Here is a 20,785-nt window from a genome sequence, read left to right as displayed (position 1 = left end):
CTCTCCTGTACACAGATTTAGCAGTCTTGATAATCTGCTTAGAATTTACATCTAAAACAAGGAGCTGCATGTCCTGATCTGATAGTCCATTTATTACAGGTTTTATGATGTGATTTTGTTCCTTTGATTTGTATATAAAAATGTTATCAAAGGCTGTCCTTGAGGATTTACTAATTGCAGTAAATGTTTACTGGAAGATTGCATTAGAAAATCTGTATTAAAGTCACCAGCAAACAAAATTTCTTTGTTTCTTCCTGTTAAATAACCCAAAAGAGCTTCTAGATGATTTATGAATAGATTATAATTTCCTGCAAGTGCTCAATAAATAGTTACTATTATATAGGACCTGTTATGGAACTCTACCTCTGTTGCACATGCTTCTAGATGCTGCTCTAAACAGAACTCATTAATGTCAATATTCTTGAATTTATGGCAGTTTTTAATAAATGTGGCAACTCCTCCTCCATCCATATCTACTCTGCAGAAGTAGGAAGCTACCTTAAATCCTGAAATGTCTAACATATCTATACCAGTGGTCACTTGATGTTCAGAGAGGCAGATTATGTCAATTTGGTTAGATGAATTCATTTCATCAATACAAATGAGTAGTTCATCAACTTTATTTCTGAGTCCTGGAATGTTCTGGTGTAATAAAGAAAACTGATACTGCATACTAATGGGATTATAACTGCTTTGACGAAGGTGAACTGGCAGTTTCTGATTACTTTCTGTTCATCTGTTTTCTCAAACTGAGTGTGTCTGCCAATCTCTTTTAAAGCTCGTTTTCTTTTCCCCTTCCTTATCCTATAAAAGGCATCCCTCTGACACCTGTGACCATTGGTATTTTACCACTTGTGACAGTGTCCCCCCTTAAGTTTTCTGCAGTCAATCCAGACAGTTTTCCCTTCCCTTTCCTATTGAGGAGAAGGCCATGCCTAGTGTAGTCCCACCTATTGATAGCATCCACAGGAATCAAACCAATATGGGACCCTATATGCGTCCTAAGCAGCCACTCGAACTCCAAGTTCACCCTCCTGACGGAAGTGTTCAAATGAGGTCGATCATGGCGTCCCAACACAGACACAAATCCCACACTCGTATGTTTCGTTGCTGATGCTATCTTCACCAGGTCACTCTCTATGGAATATTCAGAGTCTCTGTCAATGCTATAACCAAGGCATTCTCCTTTGTGAAATCCTTGCATAAAGAACCTACATCCTCTGTTACCTAACCCAGATCTGCACTAGGCTTGAAAAAGTTTGTGACCTGGTACTCTGGACCTATATTTTCCTGCAGTAGTTGGCCAACACCTCTACCATGGGAGCTACCTAACAACAAAACTTTCTTTCTCTTTACAAATTTCCCTACCTTTTTCAAGTCCTTGAAAGTTTGTTGTACCCTTTCTACAGCTTCAGCTACATGAGGCTCATCCGATTCTGACTGAGGCAACAGATCAAATCTATTTTCAAGATTTATGACAAAGCTGTCTGATGCCTTCCTTTGCCTGTTCCCCCTATTACCTGTTGCCACTTCCCACTTCTGTTCACCCTTCTCCCTCTTTAACCTGTCCAGATCCTCCCTTGCCTTGTCTAAGTCAGCTCGAAGAGCTGCAATTTTCCCTTCCTGTTCCAGTATTTTCCTGTCTCTATTCCAGATCCTACAATACCACTGGTGAGCCTCATCTATGTTCCCATTTCCCACGCCACTACATTTGCCCCAGTGAAAGAAACTACAGCACCCATCACACCACACCCTGGAAGTAATGATCCTATGGCATGTCAAACACTTCTCACTCATGGTAAAAACAGAAATCGTATAAACTGATTTAAGTACTGACTAAAACGTAAACAAAGGACCCTAGAAACTATTCAGGCAGATATAAATAAATTGACAGAGTACTGAATAAAAAAATTGGTGATTACATATAAGTTTAAGTCACTGTTTACTTACGATATGCACATGTGAAATTAAGCCTAAAATCCGTGCTATAGGCACGAGAAGGAAAATAAACTTCTTACCCCATTTAATCTTCTTTAACACATCTCTAACACTTCCACTAATGTAACAACACTTATATTATATTTATACCAACTGGAAACGTTTACCTATAAGTTTAATTGACTGCTTACGATTCGCGCACGTGAAATTAGGCCTAGGATTCATGCTACAGGTGCGAGAAGAAAAATACGCTTCTTACCCTGTTTAATGTTATTTTATACTTCCCTGACACTTCCACTAATTTAACAACACTTATATTATATTTATAACAACTGTAAACATTTAAAAACAGCTTAATAACAATGCTTTTTAATAATTATTTATTGCATCAAATACTCGAAGAGTCCGCGTTGGCGGAAATAAAATGGAATAAAGGGAAGCTTGGATCAATGGGGAATAATGACAGTTGATAATCTAAACTGGATATAAAGTGTAGAATACTATGACAATAACTCTCCAGGTGTATAAAACACAATCACATACCTTAAAAATTATTTCTTTCACTATCATAATTCAGATGTATGTCACATGGCTCGAAGTTCATGCATAATAAATTCCAAAGATCTTTCCATGCTAAATTTTGACAATGTAACAGGTAGAGATGGCTGTATCAATGTGTTAAATGTAGAAGGAGCAAGGGGTAGGGACAGGACTAAACAGAAAGAGAAGAGGATAGGAATATGGGCAAATGTGAGAAAAGGGGGGGAGGGGGGGGGGGGTTGTGTGCATGGAGGCAGCACCAACACTGACAACCAAAATGCCACATGGAGACAGATAAAAACTACAGAAAAATGAAAATTTATGAACTGGAAGCGACCAACCAAATTCATAAGGAGAATATTAAAAGCTGATTACTACATATGAAGTAAAAAAAGAGACTAAAATGTTAGTAAACACATGCTTCCACACAGATTGAGAGCAAGGTATGTATGCTATAATTTTCTCTTACCTGCAAACTGAATGCAATATGTATGTGCACACTACCAGAGAACATAGTTCCAACTGCTACAAATTTGCCATCATCTGACACACTAAGTGCAGAAAGACTTTCATCAAATTCAAACGACTTTTTGAGTGTTGCCTCTGCTGGATCCCACTTTTGAAGATATGACTTTAGCTTTCCAGCTTTTCCAAAAGGGTTGCTTAGAGTAAACAAACAGCTATTTTTTGAGTTTCCTTCAGTTGTTCCAAACCTGAAAATTACAACATTACAAGTTGTGTGTATTTTATCTGATGTCCTCAACAGAGACAGTATAGGCAATGTTTTCAGCATATTATTCTCTCAAAGACAGGATCAGAAATACTAGTTAATTATGCGCATGCGCACAGGCGCGCGCGCGCGCACACACACACACACACACACACACACACACACACACACACACACACACACACACACAAATATGGAAAATTGGAAAATCAGGAATTAAATAACAGCAATATGAAGTAGACTACACTATCAGAAAATGTCCTCCATCAGATTCAGTAAAACACAACCACACATTTATACAAGCACAACTCGCACACATCCCTGCCCTGGCTACCCATTCCACTCTCTGCTCCACATCTCTTCTGTACCTCCGCAAACCACCCTAGCCGAGATCACTGAAATAAATCGCATGTCACAATTTTAGGTCATATCTTCCAGAAGGATTAAGTCAATTACAAATAATGGACTGAGTTAAGGAACCAATAACTGTGAAAGAGAAGAAGAGAAAGAAGAAGAAGAAGAAGAAGAAGAAGAAGAAGTGGAAGTCTCTGTAGATTGCTAATGTAATGTGTAAAAATAATAACGAAATTTCTTATTTGCTAGCTGGCTGTCATTAAGGTATTCTGGGGAAAAAAAGTACTTGAGCAGAAGCTTAACTTGGGGGCATCAATCTGATTATTTAAAACTGCTTAAGTACCAATCAGTTCATCTAATGGGCAAGATACGAAAATTGGATAGAAGCAAATAAGGGCACCAATCTTACACAAAGTGTCTAAGAAGGAAACTTTACAATCAGTATGTATCACCAGTTTTGGCTTATGGCAGCGAGGCATGGACTTTTCAGAAACTGAGAATTCCTCAGAGGGCATGGAAAGCTTGTTCAATATGATTTGTGAGAAGTGTGGGGTGGCCCCAGTTTCTGTTAGGGGTATTATGATAACAGAGCCTGTTGGAGCTGGTATAAAGTTGTTAATTTTCAAATGACATTAGGGTTGATTACTGGAGGTGTCACCATTGGGCATACAGTTCTAGTAGGTACATTTTGGGTATTGTTTTTAATGCAGACAAATATGCAAGGTTGGTTCCCACTCAAAGGATTTTATTTTAGAGTCTGAGGAAGAAGGAAGTACATTGAAAACTGTTGGAAGCACCAGTAAAAAGTACTGTAAATGAGTGCTATGTGCAAGTAATAGATATACTTAATGGGCCACAAAATACAAAGCCAGAGGACTGTAAGAACACAGTCAATTTGACTGATGCTGTTCAGAGTCAAATTGTGTGTGTATTTTCCCTAGTGTGTATTTGTTTATGTTTACATGATTATGTGAGCAAGTGTTTACCTTATGGCATATCATCATTTGTACAATCGAGTGTGTTTTCTTACAGTTGGTGCAAATATCAAAAAATCCTTTTGACTGTATGATGCTTTGAAAATCGGTATTAATGATATCTTTTACTTGTGGACTCAAGAACACTATTTATACTGGCAAAATCAGTCACGACAGTAAATCTGACAGACTATCTTATTTTTGCAACTAATAGTTGCTTCATTGGGGAGCAGCAACAGGTTAAAAAGGTTGGTTGATTGATTAGGAGAGGAGGAGGGGGATAAGTGACCAAACAACAAGGCCATCAGTCCCTTGATCCAAGAATGGTGCATCTCAAAGTAGAAACATCCACCGAGAATGTTTTCTGATCTATTTGGCAGATCTGTAAGTGTAAAACTGAGAAAGCTAAAAACATAATGGAAGGGGAAGTCAATAGGTGGGAATCTTCAGAGCTCTGCATGCAACAGGAAACGTCCCATCCACAGCTGTCCCACCTCTCATCCATTACAGTCAAGTGCATAAACTATTCAACAGACTGCAACACTTAGAATAGGAAATGAGGTGTGGCAGACAGGAGGCAAAGAGAATCTAAAGGCAATTAAAACAGAGTAGAAGAGGGATAAAAGAGTAGCCTGGTCAAGGAGGTAGGGTCAGGTAGCCCCCAGATCTAGTATACAGCAGCAGATGCCACATTCCCAACCACCCTGTACTTGCTCTGGAGGTAGATTAAAAAACTGTAACTGAGAATAAAAACCACTTTAATGAGAAAACCAAGAACAAGGTCAACCACCCATGAATCATATGCCAATAGTAGGGGAAATGTATCCTGAATTCCATACTTAGTGTGGAGGGTCTAAAGGAGGGGGCATTCTGCCACAATATGAGCTACTGCCTGTAAGAGTCCACGACCACAATGTGGGAATGGCTCATTACACAAAATAAAACTATGGGTTAACCTGCCATAACTGATGTGGAGACAACATATGATTGTGGATTTCTCCTGGGAGAAGCGCAAGGGAGACTGCCATGCTGCAATAGTTTTCTCAATTGTGTGGAGTTTATTAGATGGGGAAGTAGACCACCAGATGTCGTTCCACTTCCGAGTGAGCGAAGGTCTCATGTGTACCCGCAAATCCATGCCTGAGATCGGCAAAGTGAATGGGGAGTGAGTAAGTGCTCCTCTAGCCAAATCATGAGCCAGTTTATTTCCTGGGGTACCCACATGACTTGGGACACACAGAAAGACAACTGAGCAGGCAGCACGACAAGGTCACTGAGGTGTTCATGACCAGTGGAGAAAAAAGGGTGGCAAGAATAGCACCCATCAATAGCCTGGAGATAGCTCACTAAGTTCTTGCATTTTACAACATGGTCAAAGAGGGCTTGTTTAATAAAATGGAGGGTTCTGCTAATGCTGTCAGCTCTGACTAATCACTGCAAGTTCCCAGAAGTGAATGGCATTCCATACTATCAGGAGATGAAAAAGCATACGCCATCTGATATACAATTTTACAGCTGTCTGTGTAAAGAATGGGAGCACCCTGGAAATCTTGATGAACTGGATGGAATAGATGCTGTAAGGTCATGGGGGCAATCAACCCTTTAGGACCTCAGAAGAGATTGGTCCTAATTTGTGGCCTATGCACCATCCAATGGAGAATGCATTAGAAAAGCTGGGAAGTACAGTCTAGGGAAAGGAGATGGAGATCTTGGAAGATGGAAGTGAGGCACATTCCAAATGGTAACACCACTTGATGGTGAGTATCGGGAGGATCACACCTCTTGTATGCAAAGAGAATGGGATACGTGGGATGGTCAGGGAAGTGTTTAATGACGATTGTATAGAAGACCAAGAGCTGGTACCGATGCATCTGTAGAGGGGAGATCCCCACTTCAGCGAGGTGTCAGTCTACAGGACTAGTCTGAAAGGCACCAGTGGCCAGTTGCTTGCCACTATGGTGGATTGGGCTTAACAGTTCAATGCTGAAGAAGCCACCGAGTCATGAATTTGACAATCATAGTTCAGTCAGAACAAAAGTAGTGCCCAGTACAAATGGATAAGAGTACCACTATTTGTACTATAAGACGTGGGCAAGGAAGCAGAGAGCATTAAGTTTTGGCATGCAGATAATCTTCAGGTGATGGGTATGGGGCAGCAAAGTCAGCTTTTCATCACAAAGGAGGCCCACAAAAATGGGACTGTATTACAATGTCCAGGTGCTGGGTACCTAATCAGAGTTCCAGGTCAGGATGGACTGTGGTACGATGGCAGAAATGAATGACCCAGATTTTTGAGGGAGAGAATTAGAAACTATGGGAAAAAACACATGCAGGGGCCCGCCGGTGGCACCTTGGAGCTGTCATTCAGCTGTACCAAACGCAAAAATTATCAACACACAATGCAGGGGTTACCGTTAGCCCCAAAAAAGGTCACTGGCCCATGGATGATGATGAAGAAGAGAGTGACGCTCAACACACAGCCCTTTGTGATGCCATTTTCTTTGACCTGTGGGGAGCTGAGTGAAGTGCCGATTCTAACCTGGAACAACTGACGGTACAAAAACTGACAAATAAAACATGGTATGGTGAACAAAATGTGATAATGCCAAATGGTGTCTTACGCCCTGTGCAGGTCAGAAAAGACTGCAACAAGGTTTTTTAAACTAAGATTGTCAGATTGCTGTTTCCAACCTAGCCAGATGGTTGGCTATTGATTGTCCCTCCCGGAAACCACGCTGACAGGGGCCCCAAGATTCAAGAACCCCATCAGGCAACCATCCTTTCAAGCAGTGAACAGAGTATGTTGGTCAGGTTAATCAGCTGGTAACTGTCAAGAGATTTTGGGTTCTTGGCTTACAGATTTGGACAGCTACACTATCTCACCATTGTGAAGAGAAGGCACAGTGAGACCAAAGACAGTTGAAGAACCTGAGGAGATGTTGCCTTTGGGAAACATTTAGCTGTTGGATCATCTAACAGTGAATCAGTGGATGGAGCAGTGTTGCAGGATGAGGCAAGAGCCTGAAGCAGTTCCCAGTCTGTGTAGAGTGCATTACAGAATTCAGCCTGACAGGGAGTGAAACATAAGTGGAGCTAGTTGGCTCTATGAAGTGCCCAATGTGGTAGTCTGTCTGGCTGTGGCAAGGGAACAACTTGGTAACTGTCACAAAGGTTGCCCTGTAATTACCGATGTAACGAAGCCACAAGATTAGGGGAAGAGACTGTTAGATAAATAGCTAAAATCTGCCGAGGGCAGCACTGAAGCGGGTTGGACAACCATCACTAAGGAGGCACAGAGCATGATCTGTGAGAAGCTGGTCAATTAGAAGGCCCTTTCCAAATGAAGTGGTACTCCCTCACATGGGATGGGATGGTGTGTGTTGAAGTCCCAAGCATGAGAAAAGGAAGAAGGGGGAGTTTCTGGATTAATGTGGTCAATCAACATAAGTAAGTGGCCTGTCTGGAGGTAGGTAGATGTTGCAACTGGTAATCACTGAAATCATTTATACCTGCACTGCTGTTGCGCCCAACGAGGTACAAAGGTGAACCACACACTGACAACATCCGTATGAACCAAAGTACAGCCCCCTCCCCTGATACCTGGCTCTGACAGAATGCACAACAACCACAGAGCGTTGGAGAGTGGTCATGAGTGAAGTTCATTTCTTGGAGAGCAATGCAAACTGCAGACAAAGAGGAAATAAGGTGGTGGTGTTCTGGCAGGTGACAGTAGTACCCATTACATTTCCTCTAAATGATCATGTGACCGGGGCCCAGGTTAGGTGCAAAGGGGCCAGGAGGACCGGTCATGCCACAGGGTCACCTGTCACCAGGGGGGATGGAACCATATCCACAAACACTGGTTTAGAATCCGACTGCAATGGGGGATCTGGGCCAGTTCTTGTTCTTGTTCTTGTTCTTGTTCTTCTTCTTTTCCTTTGTAACCTTTGGTGAGCAAGGTTCACTCAACAGTTTATCTGCATTGGATGCATGGACAGATGCAGAGCAGACAGCTGTGGTATCCACAGGATGTGCCTCCTTCAGCCATTGTTGTTGCCGGGGAGAGGGAGCCCTGTCACTGGTAGACGGCGAAGAAGAAGAAGAATGCTTCTCTGGCCGGATGCAGTAAACAGTTCCTGAAGAAGGTAGCAAGGGAATCACAAGCGAGAAGGAAGATTGGAGATCTGGTTTGGGGAAGGCAGAGGTAAAGGAAGTGATGGTTGTGATGTTAGGATAATTTATTGTCATATCCACAAGATGTAAGCATTCATATTTCTTCCGTGCCTCAGTATACGTCAGACAGTCAATAAATTTGTATCCCTGGACCTTTTGTTCTTTCCTGAAAACTGGGTAAACTGGTAAATGTGGAAGGCGATGTTCCACAAAGTTGACACAAAAAGGTGGATGTTATTAGGGAAGGATGGGGAAGGAAGTTGGCCATGCCCTTTCAAAGGAAGTATCCTGGCATATGCCTGAACCGATTTAGGGAAATCATGGAAAACATAATCAGGATGGCTAGATGCGGGCTTGAACTGTCCTTCTCCTGAATGCGAATCCAGTGTGTTAACCACTGTATTACCTCACTCGATATCATAAGCAGTGAGACATACAGTTACACATCACACCTCTACACCATGACCTCAACTTTCTCCAGTAGGATATTCCCTTCAAAGGCTAAGATAAAGGCTTCTGTACTTATGATTGTTCTCAGGTCCTTTTTGTACATGTCTGAAAAATTGTCTGACTTGGCACCTGACATTAGTCTGGAGTTCCTCATCTGTCTGCAGTGTAAGTTCTCTGTGAAAGTGGATTCCCTGGCCCATGTATAAAGTTTTGTGTGGAACAATGGTCACAGTCATATCACCTAGACAATCACATACCTGAAGAGCTATAGAGTGGGCAGCAGAGGAAGTTTTAATCAATAACGAACCTTTTTTTTTTTTTTTTTTTTTTTTTCTTTTTTAACACAAAATTATGATTTTATTCCAGTGAATGTATCTCCATTAATCCTAGTACATACTAAGTATTGGGTGAAGTATTTAGCACACCCAAACATCTGGTTTGTTCCTCTTCTCATGGTGTAGCCAGGGAAGGAAATATCATGGGGTCATATCTCTCTGCATTATAATAACCTTTCCCATATGAAGAGACTGCTGGCATCTTGGAGCACCAGCCAAAGAAAGTGCATCTTCCACCACAGTACCACCCATTCTGAATTGGGGCTCTCCCTATGGGCACCACCCAACCGCAGCAACATTTACCTGGCCAGTAAATAGTTGCCCGGAGTCCCCGCGCCCCAGCTCTGATGCGCACATACTCCTCCTCTTGCACAGGGAGTTTCCAGCTCAGGCATCAACAGTGTGATCCAAAACTGAAATGGTATGACACTTGGTTTTGAGTGTACTACCTTTAAAAGACAGGAAATGTACAAAGAGAGAAAGGAAGAAAAGGTGAAATACATGCCGCATTGGAAAACCTTCTAAACGTCTGTAAAATTTGGAGAGGGAGTAGCAAGTCAAACCCAACATGGGGACCATACAGTTAAGATTTTGCAAAATGCCAGAAGGGAAGAAAATGACAAAGGAACTGTTACTTCCAAAAGTTAGTATATTACTTTCACTTTTATGTGTCTACTAGCAGTACTACACATGTTGCTTCCTACAGATAAGTACTGGCCAGCAAATATCGGTATAAATCATAATTTTTTAGTTTCCTCGATGGAATTTTCCTTTTATACCAACCATGGACCTTGCCATTGGTAGGGGGGTTGTGTACCTCAGCGATACAGATAGCCGTACTGTAGGTACAACCACAACGGAGTGGTATCTGTTGAGAGGCCAGACAAACGTGTGGTTCCTGAAGAGGGGCAGCAGCCTTTCCAGTAGTTGCAGGGGCAACAGTCTGGATGATTGACTGACCTGGCCTTGTAACACTAACCAAAACGGCCTTGCTGTGCTGGTACTGCGAACAGCTGAAGGCAAGGGGAAACTACAGCCGTAATTTTTCCTTAGGGCACGCAGCTTTACTGTATGGTTACATGATGATGCTGTCCTCTTGGGTAAAGTATTCCAGAGGTAAAATAGTCCCCCATTCGGATCTCTGGGCGGGGACTACTCACGAGGACATCTTTATCAGGAGAAAGAAAACTGGTGTCCTACAGATCGGAGCGTGGAATGTCAGATCCCTTAATCGGGCAGACAGGTTAAAAAATTTAAAAAGGGAAGTCCTTGGGTAACAGAAGAAATATTGAATTTAATTTATGAAAGGAGAAAATACAAAAATGCAGTGAATGAAGCAGGCAAAAAGGAATACAAATGTCTCAAGAATGAGATCGACAGGAAGTGCAAAATGGCTACGCAGGGATGGCTAGAGGGCAGATGTAAGGATCTAGAGGCATATATCACTAGGGGTAAGGTAGATACTGCCTACAGGAAAATTAAAGAGACCTTTGGAGATAAGAGAACCACTTGTAAGAATATCAAGAGGTCAGATGGAAACCCAGTTCTAAGCAAAGAGGGGAAAGCAGAAAGGTGGAAGGAGTATATAGAGGGTCTATACAAGGGTGATGTACTTGAGGGCAAATTATGGAAATGGAAGAGGATGTAGATGAAGATGAAATGGGAGATATGATACTGCATGAAGAGTTTGACAGAGCACTGAAAGTGTAAGTCGAAACAAGGCCCCGGGTGTAGACAACATTCCATTATAACTACTGACAGCCTTGGGAGAGCCCGTCCTGACAAAACTCTACCATCTGGTGAGCAAGATGTATGAGACAGATGAAATACCCTCAGACTTCAAGAAGAATATAATAATTCCAACCCCAAAGACAGATGTGAAGATTACTGAAGTATCAGTTTAATAAGTCACGGCTGTAAAACACTAACGTGAATTCTTTACAGACGAATGGAAAAACTGGTAGAAGCCGACCTTGGGGAAGATCAGTTTGGATTCCGTAAAAATATTGGAACACGTGAGGTAATACTGACCCTACGACTTATCTTAGAAGATAGATTAAGGAAAAGCAAACCTACGTTTCTAGCATTTGTAGACTTAGAGAAAGCTTTTGACAATGTTGACTGGAATACCCTCTTTCGAATTCTGAAGGTGGAAGAGGTAAAATAGGCTATTTAGAATTTGTACAGAAACCAGAAGGCAGTTATAAGAGTCGAGGGACATTAAAGGGAAGCAGCGGTTGGGAAGGGATCGAGACAGGGTTGTAGCCTCTCCCCGATGTTATTCAATCTGTATATAGAGCAAGCAGTATTGGAAACAAAAGAAATATTTGGAGTAGGCATTAAAATCCGTGGAGAAGAAATAAAAACTTTCAGATTCACTGATGACATTGTAATTCTGTCAGAGGCAGCAAAGGACCTGGAAGAGCAGTTGAATGGAATGGACAGTGTCTTGAAAGGAGGATATAAAATGAACAACAACAAAAGCAAAATGAGGATAATGGAATGCAGTCGAATTAAGTTGAGCAATGCTGAGGGAATTAGATTAGGAAATGAGACACTTACAGTAGTAAAGGAGTTTTGCTAATTGGGGAGCAAAATAACTGATGATGGTCAAAGTAGAGAGGATATAAAACGTAGACTGGCAATGGCAAGGAAAGCGTTTCTGAAGAAGAGAAATTTGTTAACATCGAGTATAGATTTAAGTGTTAAGAAGTAGTTTCTGAAAGTATTTGTATGGAGTGTAGCCATGTATGGAAGTGAAACATGGATGATAAATAGTTTGGACAAGAAGAGAATAGAAGCTTTCGAAATGTGGTGCTACAGAGGAATGCTGAAGATTAGATGGGTAGATCACACAACTAATGAGGAGGTATTGACTAGAATTGGGGAGAAGAGAAATTGTGGCACAACTAGACTAGAAGAAGGCATCTGTTGGTAGGACATGTTCTGAGGCATCAAGGGATCACCAATTTAGTATTTGAGGGCAGTGTGGAGGGTAAAAATCGTAGAGGGAGACCAAGAGATGAATACACTAAGCAGATTCAGAAGGATGTAGGTTGCAGTAGGTACTGGGAGATGAAGAAGCTTGTACAGGATAGAGTAGCATGGAGAGTTGCATCAAACCAGTCTCTGTACTGAAGACCACAACAACAACCAAGGAAATTTTGCTTTTCACATGTCACTGTTTAAGTCTGCAAATGAAATTTAATTAAGTGTACACGGCCAGATGTGTGATAGTTATTTTGTGCTAGGTTAGGCCAGGATTTTCTTTTTTTTGGTCTTTTTTTTTTTTTTTTTTTTTCGGACTTTGAATAAGATACAGTAAATAAATGCAGAAGGAACACTAAGCAGCATTTGCTACATGAAGCATTTTAAAAATACTACCAATAGAGAAGAAGAAATTAAGTTGACAATGCTGGAAATGCTGCATGAGGGTTGCTGCATTAAATCTGGTGAATGGACAATGGGGAGAGGGGCATGTGTGCACACCATTTTTTCCCGTGTGTGTATGGTTTCCATTTTCATGGAACCTAATTACTAACAGCTTATCCAGATTGATCAAACTGGAACCTTCACAGACGCAGAATATCCTGCAGCCTATGTACCACAAGTATGTCGAAATAAAAAGTTAACTGAAAATGGGAAAAACTGTGAAAAATTCTGTGTCTTAATAAAGCATTCCATTACAATGTATTTATTTCTGGAAGATAAATGATTTTATGAAACACACATTGTTGTTGTGGTTGTTTGTTTATTTGAGGTAAACTGATAAGCTACACAAAACAATACTCTGGTCACGATTTTTGGGGTGGTTTTCCACACTCCTGCAGATCATTTCATGGAGATTCAAAATAGGCCCACTATTTCATTACAAACAAAAAATTCTAAATCAAAAACTAGGAATAAACACTTCAGGTTTTCAAGATGTGGTCATGATAAAAAACAAAACAATGGTATTGTGAATTTTTCCCTACATCATAATCAACTGTTGTGCCAGTACAAAACCTCACTAAACCCTAATCACAAGACATTTGCTAAGGTGACAGCAGTGCATTCCCCCCCCCCCCCCCCCCCCAACACCACCCCAGCATAATACACATCTCTATTAATTACTCAAATGTATACAATGAACCAATTTTGTAAGCATTGAAACACCACAAGAAAATATGAAGCCACAACAAGGAAACAATAATGTTATTACCTGCATCTCTTGTATAGATATTTGACATTTTCTGGTGCATTCCATTTTAGTTCAGACAGCTTCTTTCCTGTCTGTGTACTCCAAATTACAGCAAGTCCATCTTTCGATACACTTAATACCTAAAGAGTGAAAGAGAAACACAACAGGAGTCAGAAAAAGTGTTACTCTTACATTATTACATGAAAACATTAGTAGGTATACTGTATACACACTGGAAAGAAAAGGGGGGGGAGGGGGAGAGAGAGAGAGAGAGAGAGAGAGAGAGAGATGTGGAAAGATGACGCCGATTTTGATCTGATGATGGCATGTATCACCTGGGGCAGAGTAGATGTACTGATAATGGTTTCAATGTCGTTCACCAAAAGATAGCTTGGTGGCATAGCTACCAGAGTGCCATAGTGTTACCCTTTAATAGGGATTGCTCACAGCCAGAAACAAAACGAAATGTCATGTGGCTAGGGCCTGGTACAAGTCTTTTGAGTTGACGCCATTTCGGTGACTTGCACATCAATCAGGATGATGATGATGATGATGATGATGATGATAACACAGCACCCAGTCCCTGAGCGAGAAAAATCTCTGACCCAGACGGGAATTGAATCCGGGCCCCTTTGCATAGCGTTCTGTCATGCTGACCACTCAGCTATTGGGGTGGATGCTCACAGCCAGAAGGCTCATGTGGTGCAAATGTGTGAAGCAAACATGCAGCCACCATGGAGACGTAATTGTTCTTTCTACAGCCAACTGAGCAAGTTTGAAAGGGGTCAAACCGTGACCTTCCAAGTGGTGGGATGGTTCTTTCGCAGAATTGCCACACAAGTTCGACATGCTGTGTCATTTATGCAACAACGCTGGTATCAGTGGCCACGTGAACATTCTCACACCTATATACAATATTCTGAACATCCATGCAGCAAAGATGACCACCAGGATTCTCATTTTGTAAGGGCACCAGTGTCAGATTGCACAGCTACCACAGCACAGAAAAGAGGGCTTGTGAGTCCAGATGTGTCAACACGAACTGTTGCAAACTGATTATTACCAGTGGGATGACAGATAGGCATACCTCTAGTACATCTTCCACTCATGCTGCAGCATCAACCTGTATGCCCCGACTGGTGCTGCAGAGGATCACTTGTAAAACAGAATGGCACACATTCATCTTTGGCAATGAAAGCAGATTCTGCCTGCATGCAAGTGATGGTCGTTTGTGTGTATGACATAAACCTAGTGGATGCTGGCTCGTACAGTGCATTTATCCAAGACACACGACCCCACCCCAGGCCTGATGGTCTGCACTCAGTAAGTTCAGAACGTTGTTAGACCCATTCTTTTGCTGTTATAGGAAGGTGATGTGTTGTTCAAAAGGATAATGCTTGCCCATAAACTGCCCGTTAAACTCAACGTGTTCTGCAAGAGTTGCAGCAACTTCCCTGGTCTGCACAATCTCCAGACTGGTTTCCAATTGACCATGTGTAGGATGTGATGGGATGAGAAGTGGTTTGTGTGACTTGTCAACCAAGAACTCTTACAGACCTACATGAACAGGTCGAGCTGTTGTGGAACAACATAGTCCAGGATAGTATCCACCATCTGTATGATTGACTGGATGCCGGAAACAGTGCCTTCATTGCCACCCGTGGAGGCTACATCAAGTACTAATGTGAGCGTTACAGCATGGTTCGACGCCTGGTGCCTCAGAACCACTTGTGTTATTAATCTGTAAATGTCACCATTTCATGCACTCCGTATGCACCGTTTCAATGATAAGTCTTGAGTTAGTTGGAGGCCTCTACAAGTGTGTACTAATTTTTTTCTGGCAACGTATTTCTGCAATGTTAACTCGAAAAGAGGATCATGTTCAGTAGTTTTGTAACCATTTTTCTACATGTAGAAGTAAAACTCATTCTGGCAGATCCTTGCATCCTCAAACTTCTCAATATCATAAGATTATTATCGCAGTAGTATGAAAAATACACCAAAGAACATCTACATGACACCTATGCACCCCAAATCACTATGAAGGGCAGGGCAGAGGGAACAAACATCTTATTTGTTCAGTTATTACGATTTTTTCCATTCAGTTTACATATGGAACTCGGAAAGAATAATCACTTAAACACCTCTGTGCTTTCTGTAATTAGTCTGCTCATGTCTTCGTGAAGCTATGGAAGCGATGTGTGGGGGTTGTAGTACATGCTTACATACATATCTAGAACCTTTATAAATAGGCTTATAAGGGATAGTCCACTTCTACCTTCAAGTATCTGCCAGTTCAGTCCTTCCAGCATCTTTGTGACACACTCTCATGGGACAAATAAACCCGTCACCATTCACACTGCCCTTCATGTACCAGTTCAACATATCCCGTTAGTCCTACTTGATATGGGTTCACGCACTTCAGTAATTTCCTACGATGGGTCACACAAGTGTTTTCTATGCAAATTGCTTTGTAGACTGATTGTATTTCCCTACTATCCTACTAATGAAGTGCAATCTGCACCTTCTTTACCTACAACTGCGCTTATGTGACCATTCCATTTATATTGCTACAAGTTGTTACACCCAGCTATTTGCATGAATTGAACAATTCCAACTGTGACTCATTGATATTGTTGTCATAAGATCACTACATTTTCCAATTTTGTGTAATGCACTTTTTGCATTCCCGAATATTTAAAGTGAGTTACCAATTTTTGCACCACTCTGAAATATTATCAAGATCTGACCCTACATTTGTGCAGTTTTGCTCAGACAGTACTTCATTATAGATAAATGTGTCATCTGTAAATTGTCTGGGGTTATTATTAATATTGTCTGCAAGGCCATTAATATACAACATGAACATATTAAGAGTCCCAACATACTTCTCTTGGCACACCTGAAGTTACTCCTACATCTGTCAATGTCTCTCCATCCAAGACAACATGCTGTGACTTCTCCACAAAGAAACCTCAATTTAGTCACAAATGTCGCTTGATAAACCAATATGATTGTACTTTGAATAATAAGTATATGTGTGGTACTGACTCAAATATTTTTAAGTAGTCAAGAAATACTGCATGTTGCATCTAATCTGACTGCCCAGATCCGTTCCAAGATGTCATGTAAGAAAATTGCAAGTTGGGTGTAACATGATCGATATTTTTGGAATTCATGTAGGCTGGTATGGGGGAGGTCATTCTGCTTGAAATACCTCATCGCATCTGAGTTCAGAAAATGTTCTAAGAGTCTACAATGAATAATAATATATGGAACATTCTAGTTGGGAATAACGAATTATTTAGGAATAAACAAGATGACTCACCGAAAGGCAGAAGCACTGCGTAGTTGACAGGTACACAAACAGAAGGTACAGAGCTTTGCTTTGTTAGCTTTTGGAATGAAATTCCTTTCTCAGGCTTGTAAGAGAAACATGCACACAAACACAAACACTGAGCACAATGTAGGGATACAGGCATGTGAATACGCATGTGCGAGCGTGTGTGTGTGTGTGTGTGTGTGTGTGTGTGTGTGTGTGTGTTTTTGTGTGTTTGTTTCTCCTACAAGCTTGAAAAAGGAGTTTCATTCCAAAAGCTAACAAAGCAAAGCTCTGTACCTTCTGTTTGTGTATACCTGTCAACTACAGAGTGCTTCTGCCTTTCGGTGAGTCATCTCCTTTATTCCTAAATAATTCATTAGACTACAATGAATGGACGTCAAGGCACAGTTTTATGAACCATCTCTGCTGCCCTGTTTGTAGACGGGTGTGACTTGTGCTTTCTTCAACCACTGGGCCCTATTTTTTGTTCAAAGGATCTTTGGTATGTTATGGTTAAAAGATGGGTGAATTCCGCCACAAATTCAGTGTAGTATCCAGTAGGTATTCTTTCAGGCCCTTGCGCTATGTTCAGTTTTAGCAATTTCAGCTGCTCCTCAGGGTTACTGACACTAATATCTATTTCACTCATCTTTGCAATGATACAAGAATCAAACTGGGACATTACTCCTGTGTTTCCTTTGTAAAGGAACATTTGAAAACAGAGTTAAGCATTTCCAGTTTTCCTTTGTTACCCTCAATTTCAGTTTCTCTCTCATTCATAAGTGACTGGACACTAAGTTTGATGCCACTACCAGCTTTCACGTAAGACTAGAATTTCTTCATGTTTTCTGTAAATAGATTACTGAACACCTACATCTTACTACTCATTTCAGTTGCAATTTGTACTTTGGTAATTGTTGTTACAACTGCCTCCTGGTCACTGATACTAATTTCAATGTGGACATCTTCAAAGAGGTCAGGTCTGTTTGTTGCCATTAGATCCGATATACTTTCATCATAAAAGGGATTCTGAACTATTTGTTCTAGGTAGTTTCCAGAGAAGCATTTAGTAATGTTTCTTGTCATACCAATAACCAACAAAACTGTACTTATATCAATCGATAAACAGATGTTTAAAATCTCGTCTAACACAGTATGACTGGGGACCTTATGTACTAGCAAACTGATGTCCTTTTTGCTTACATCAGGAGTTGAGTACGATGGTTGAAAGAAGGACCCAATTATAATTTTATGGCACCTCAGCTATTGAGTCTTGCCCACACAATCTCACATGCAGCTTCAATTTATATCTCCGTGGATATGAATTTCTTCTCTACTGTGACATGTACACTACATCCATTTCCCATTAACCTATTCTTTTGATATACACTTAAATTTTCCTAAAAAAATCTCATTGCTGTCTATTTCTGTTTTTAGCCATATTTCTGTAACTAGTATTATGTAAATTGCACTGCATTTTAGAAATGCTTCAAATTCTGGCACTTTGTTGTGAATTCTCCGGCAGTTAACCAGTAGGATCTTAATACCCTCTCATGTGGGAAGCATTTCTTTGAGTCAAACTGGTACTTTTGGTTTCCTATAGTTACTGGATGGACAGTTGCCTAACCTGTAAAACCCTCATGTGCATCTCAAACATAATCAGCAACCTGAGTAGCAGCAACAATGTAATATGGAGTCCTGTATAACAAAGACCTGATTGCATGTGGAAAATGCAATAAGTTACAAGACAGGAACAGACACAACAAAGGGGAAGCTACTGAAACAGAGTTTAAATTTGTTAGTGATGTCACAGTGGGTTAGATGACATAAAATTTTCTGTTATGGAACAGTTTTATAACAGTAGCATAATTGCTGAAAGAATTACACAATACACCTTTAAAATGGAGCCTCTCCTGTATTTTAGAACTATTATTCCACTGAGAAAGAAATCCTGAACTGATTGCATCATCACAGTGCAGCATAACCTGACATTTTTTCTTTGTCAGAAGGTTAGCTTTAATTTGTTTCAATCATATTTACTGTTGCCTGCGCAATATAATTTTTATGTGCATTCAGTGGCCAAACTTGTCCATTTCGTTTAGGATGTGGCGAGGAATAGGCATTATATTTTGTTTACAATCTTGGAAAGCAGAACTGACATTCCAATATAATTCATATCCAACAATTAGCAGGCTTACCCCACCGTAATTATCATACAACATTTGTTCATCTTTCCGGTAGATGGGAATAAACAAAGTTACCTTCTATTCCCTCAAGATTCTATATTTCACCAAGGAAACCAAGAAGTATGTAAATCTGGATGGTTAGATGGGGATCAGAACCTCAATCCACTTGACTGCAAGCCTAATTTATTTGCTACTGTATCATCTTGCTCGATTCTCATCAGAACAGTAAACTTCCTGTGAAATGTGCCCTATTTGCAAATGTATGAGAGTCATTACATTTGGCCTGAGTTGCTGAAAGAAAGTGTGTCATGGCTGACTAGCTAGCTTTAACAAAAAATACAGTTCATTGTTCATTAACTAAAGCCATTCAGTTTCTCCTTGATGTACAACTTCATACGCCAACTGCAGCTGGAGCATGAATGGGACAGAATTTGCCATGAATGCTTTCTTGGTAGCCATACCTACAAAAATTCTTGTCCAAAATGCTAATGTGCTCACATACAGCAGAATACTACTTCCTTCCTCAGAGTCAGACCAGACAAAATGTAGGGAAAAGGTGGGGAGAACCCTGACCAGTGTGGAGACAAGGCCAAGGCATCCATAACCAATGCCTACACTAAATGCAGGCTCAAATTCCACAGGAAAATTGAAGAGCTTATACCTGAGAGAACAAATCACTTTTGCAAAGAAAACTGAGAACAGACGTAACCATGCGAGAGTTGTCTGCTAACATCCGGGACAAGGAAGGTGGGTGGTCATATTTAGTGTGAAGGGCCAAAAGGCAGGGCAGTCCAGTAAAATATGGATCACTGCAAGAGAAGCCCAGCAACTCCACAACTACAAAGGTGGAGCAGCTCACTGCAGAGTAAAAAATCATGGGTCAGTCTAGTACGACCAATACAAAGACGGCAGAGGATAGTAGATTCCCCCCGGGAGAGACAGAGGGAAAAACGCCACATGTTGAGAACCTCCCTAATGGCACAAAGTCTATGTGACTGGGGGGTGGCCTCCCATGAGTCAGCCCATGATTTAGCAAAAGGGGTTTGATGTAAGGCCACAAATCTACCACTGGAGGGGTCACAGACAATAGGTGGTAGGTGGCAGAAATACCCCTTCTCCCAAAGCCAGGCAATCAACAAATTCATTATCTGGGATACCTAAGAAGCCAGGAATCCAAAGGATATCAACCAAAAAAGCAGCATCACCAAGATCATCAAAAAGGCTGTGGATGGCAGAGACTAGGGTGTGGTGGGAAAAACTCCAAGCAATAGCCTGAAGGTCACTCATTGAGTCCATACATAACACAACTCCAGAGAGTGGGGACTGTTTAATGAAGCAGAGGTGTGATAGATGGTCACCAACACCGCAGTAAACACCCAACACATGGCAGGCAAGAGATGGTGTTCCATGCTAACAGAAAACATGAAGGCATATCCCACATGGTCAGAGGATTTGGAGCAGTTGGTGTAAAAAACAATGGCATCTTGAAACTCTAATAAGAGTGTCTGGAACAAACAACAGAACACCACTGGAGTTATGGAGGCTTTCAGACCCCAGAAGAGATCCATCTGACTCTGGAGCCAATGAACTAACCAAGAGGAAG

General features: G+C 41.1%; 1 protein-coding gene across 1 annotated transcript in view; it reads right to left on the bottom strand.

Annotated features, from left to right (window-relative positions):
* The window catches only part of LOC124615555 (prolactin regulatory element-binding protein), a 138,869-nt gene that overhangs the window by 21,952 nt on the left and 96,132 nt on the right, over window positions 1-20,785 (bottom strand). The window contains exons 5-6 of the mRNA XM_047143531.1: window positions 13,696-13,814; window positions 2,948-3,191 (exon numbers count right to left, since the gene is read on the bottom strand). Coding sequence (XP_046999487.1) covers window positions 2,948-3,191; window positions 13,696-13,814 — 363 coding nt within the window. The remainder of the gene's footprint in view (window positions 1-2,947; window positions 3,192-13,695; window positions 13,815-20,785) is intronic.

This window comes from Schistocerca americana, chromosome 5 (assembly GCF_021461395.2).
Source record: "Schistocerca americana isolate TAMUIC-IGC-003095 chromosome 5, iqSchAmer2.1, whole genome shotgun sequence".
NCBI classification, from domain to species: domain Eukaryota; kingdom Metazoa; phylum Arthropoda; class Insecta; order Orthoptera; family Acrididae; genus Schistocerca; species Schistocerca americana.
The sequence above is the reverse complement of the archived record's forward strand: the minus strand, read 5'-3'. Positions and strand labels throughout refer to the sequence as shown.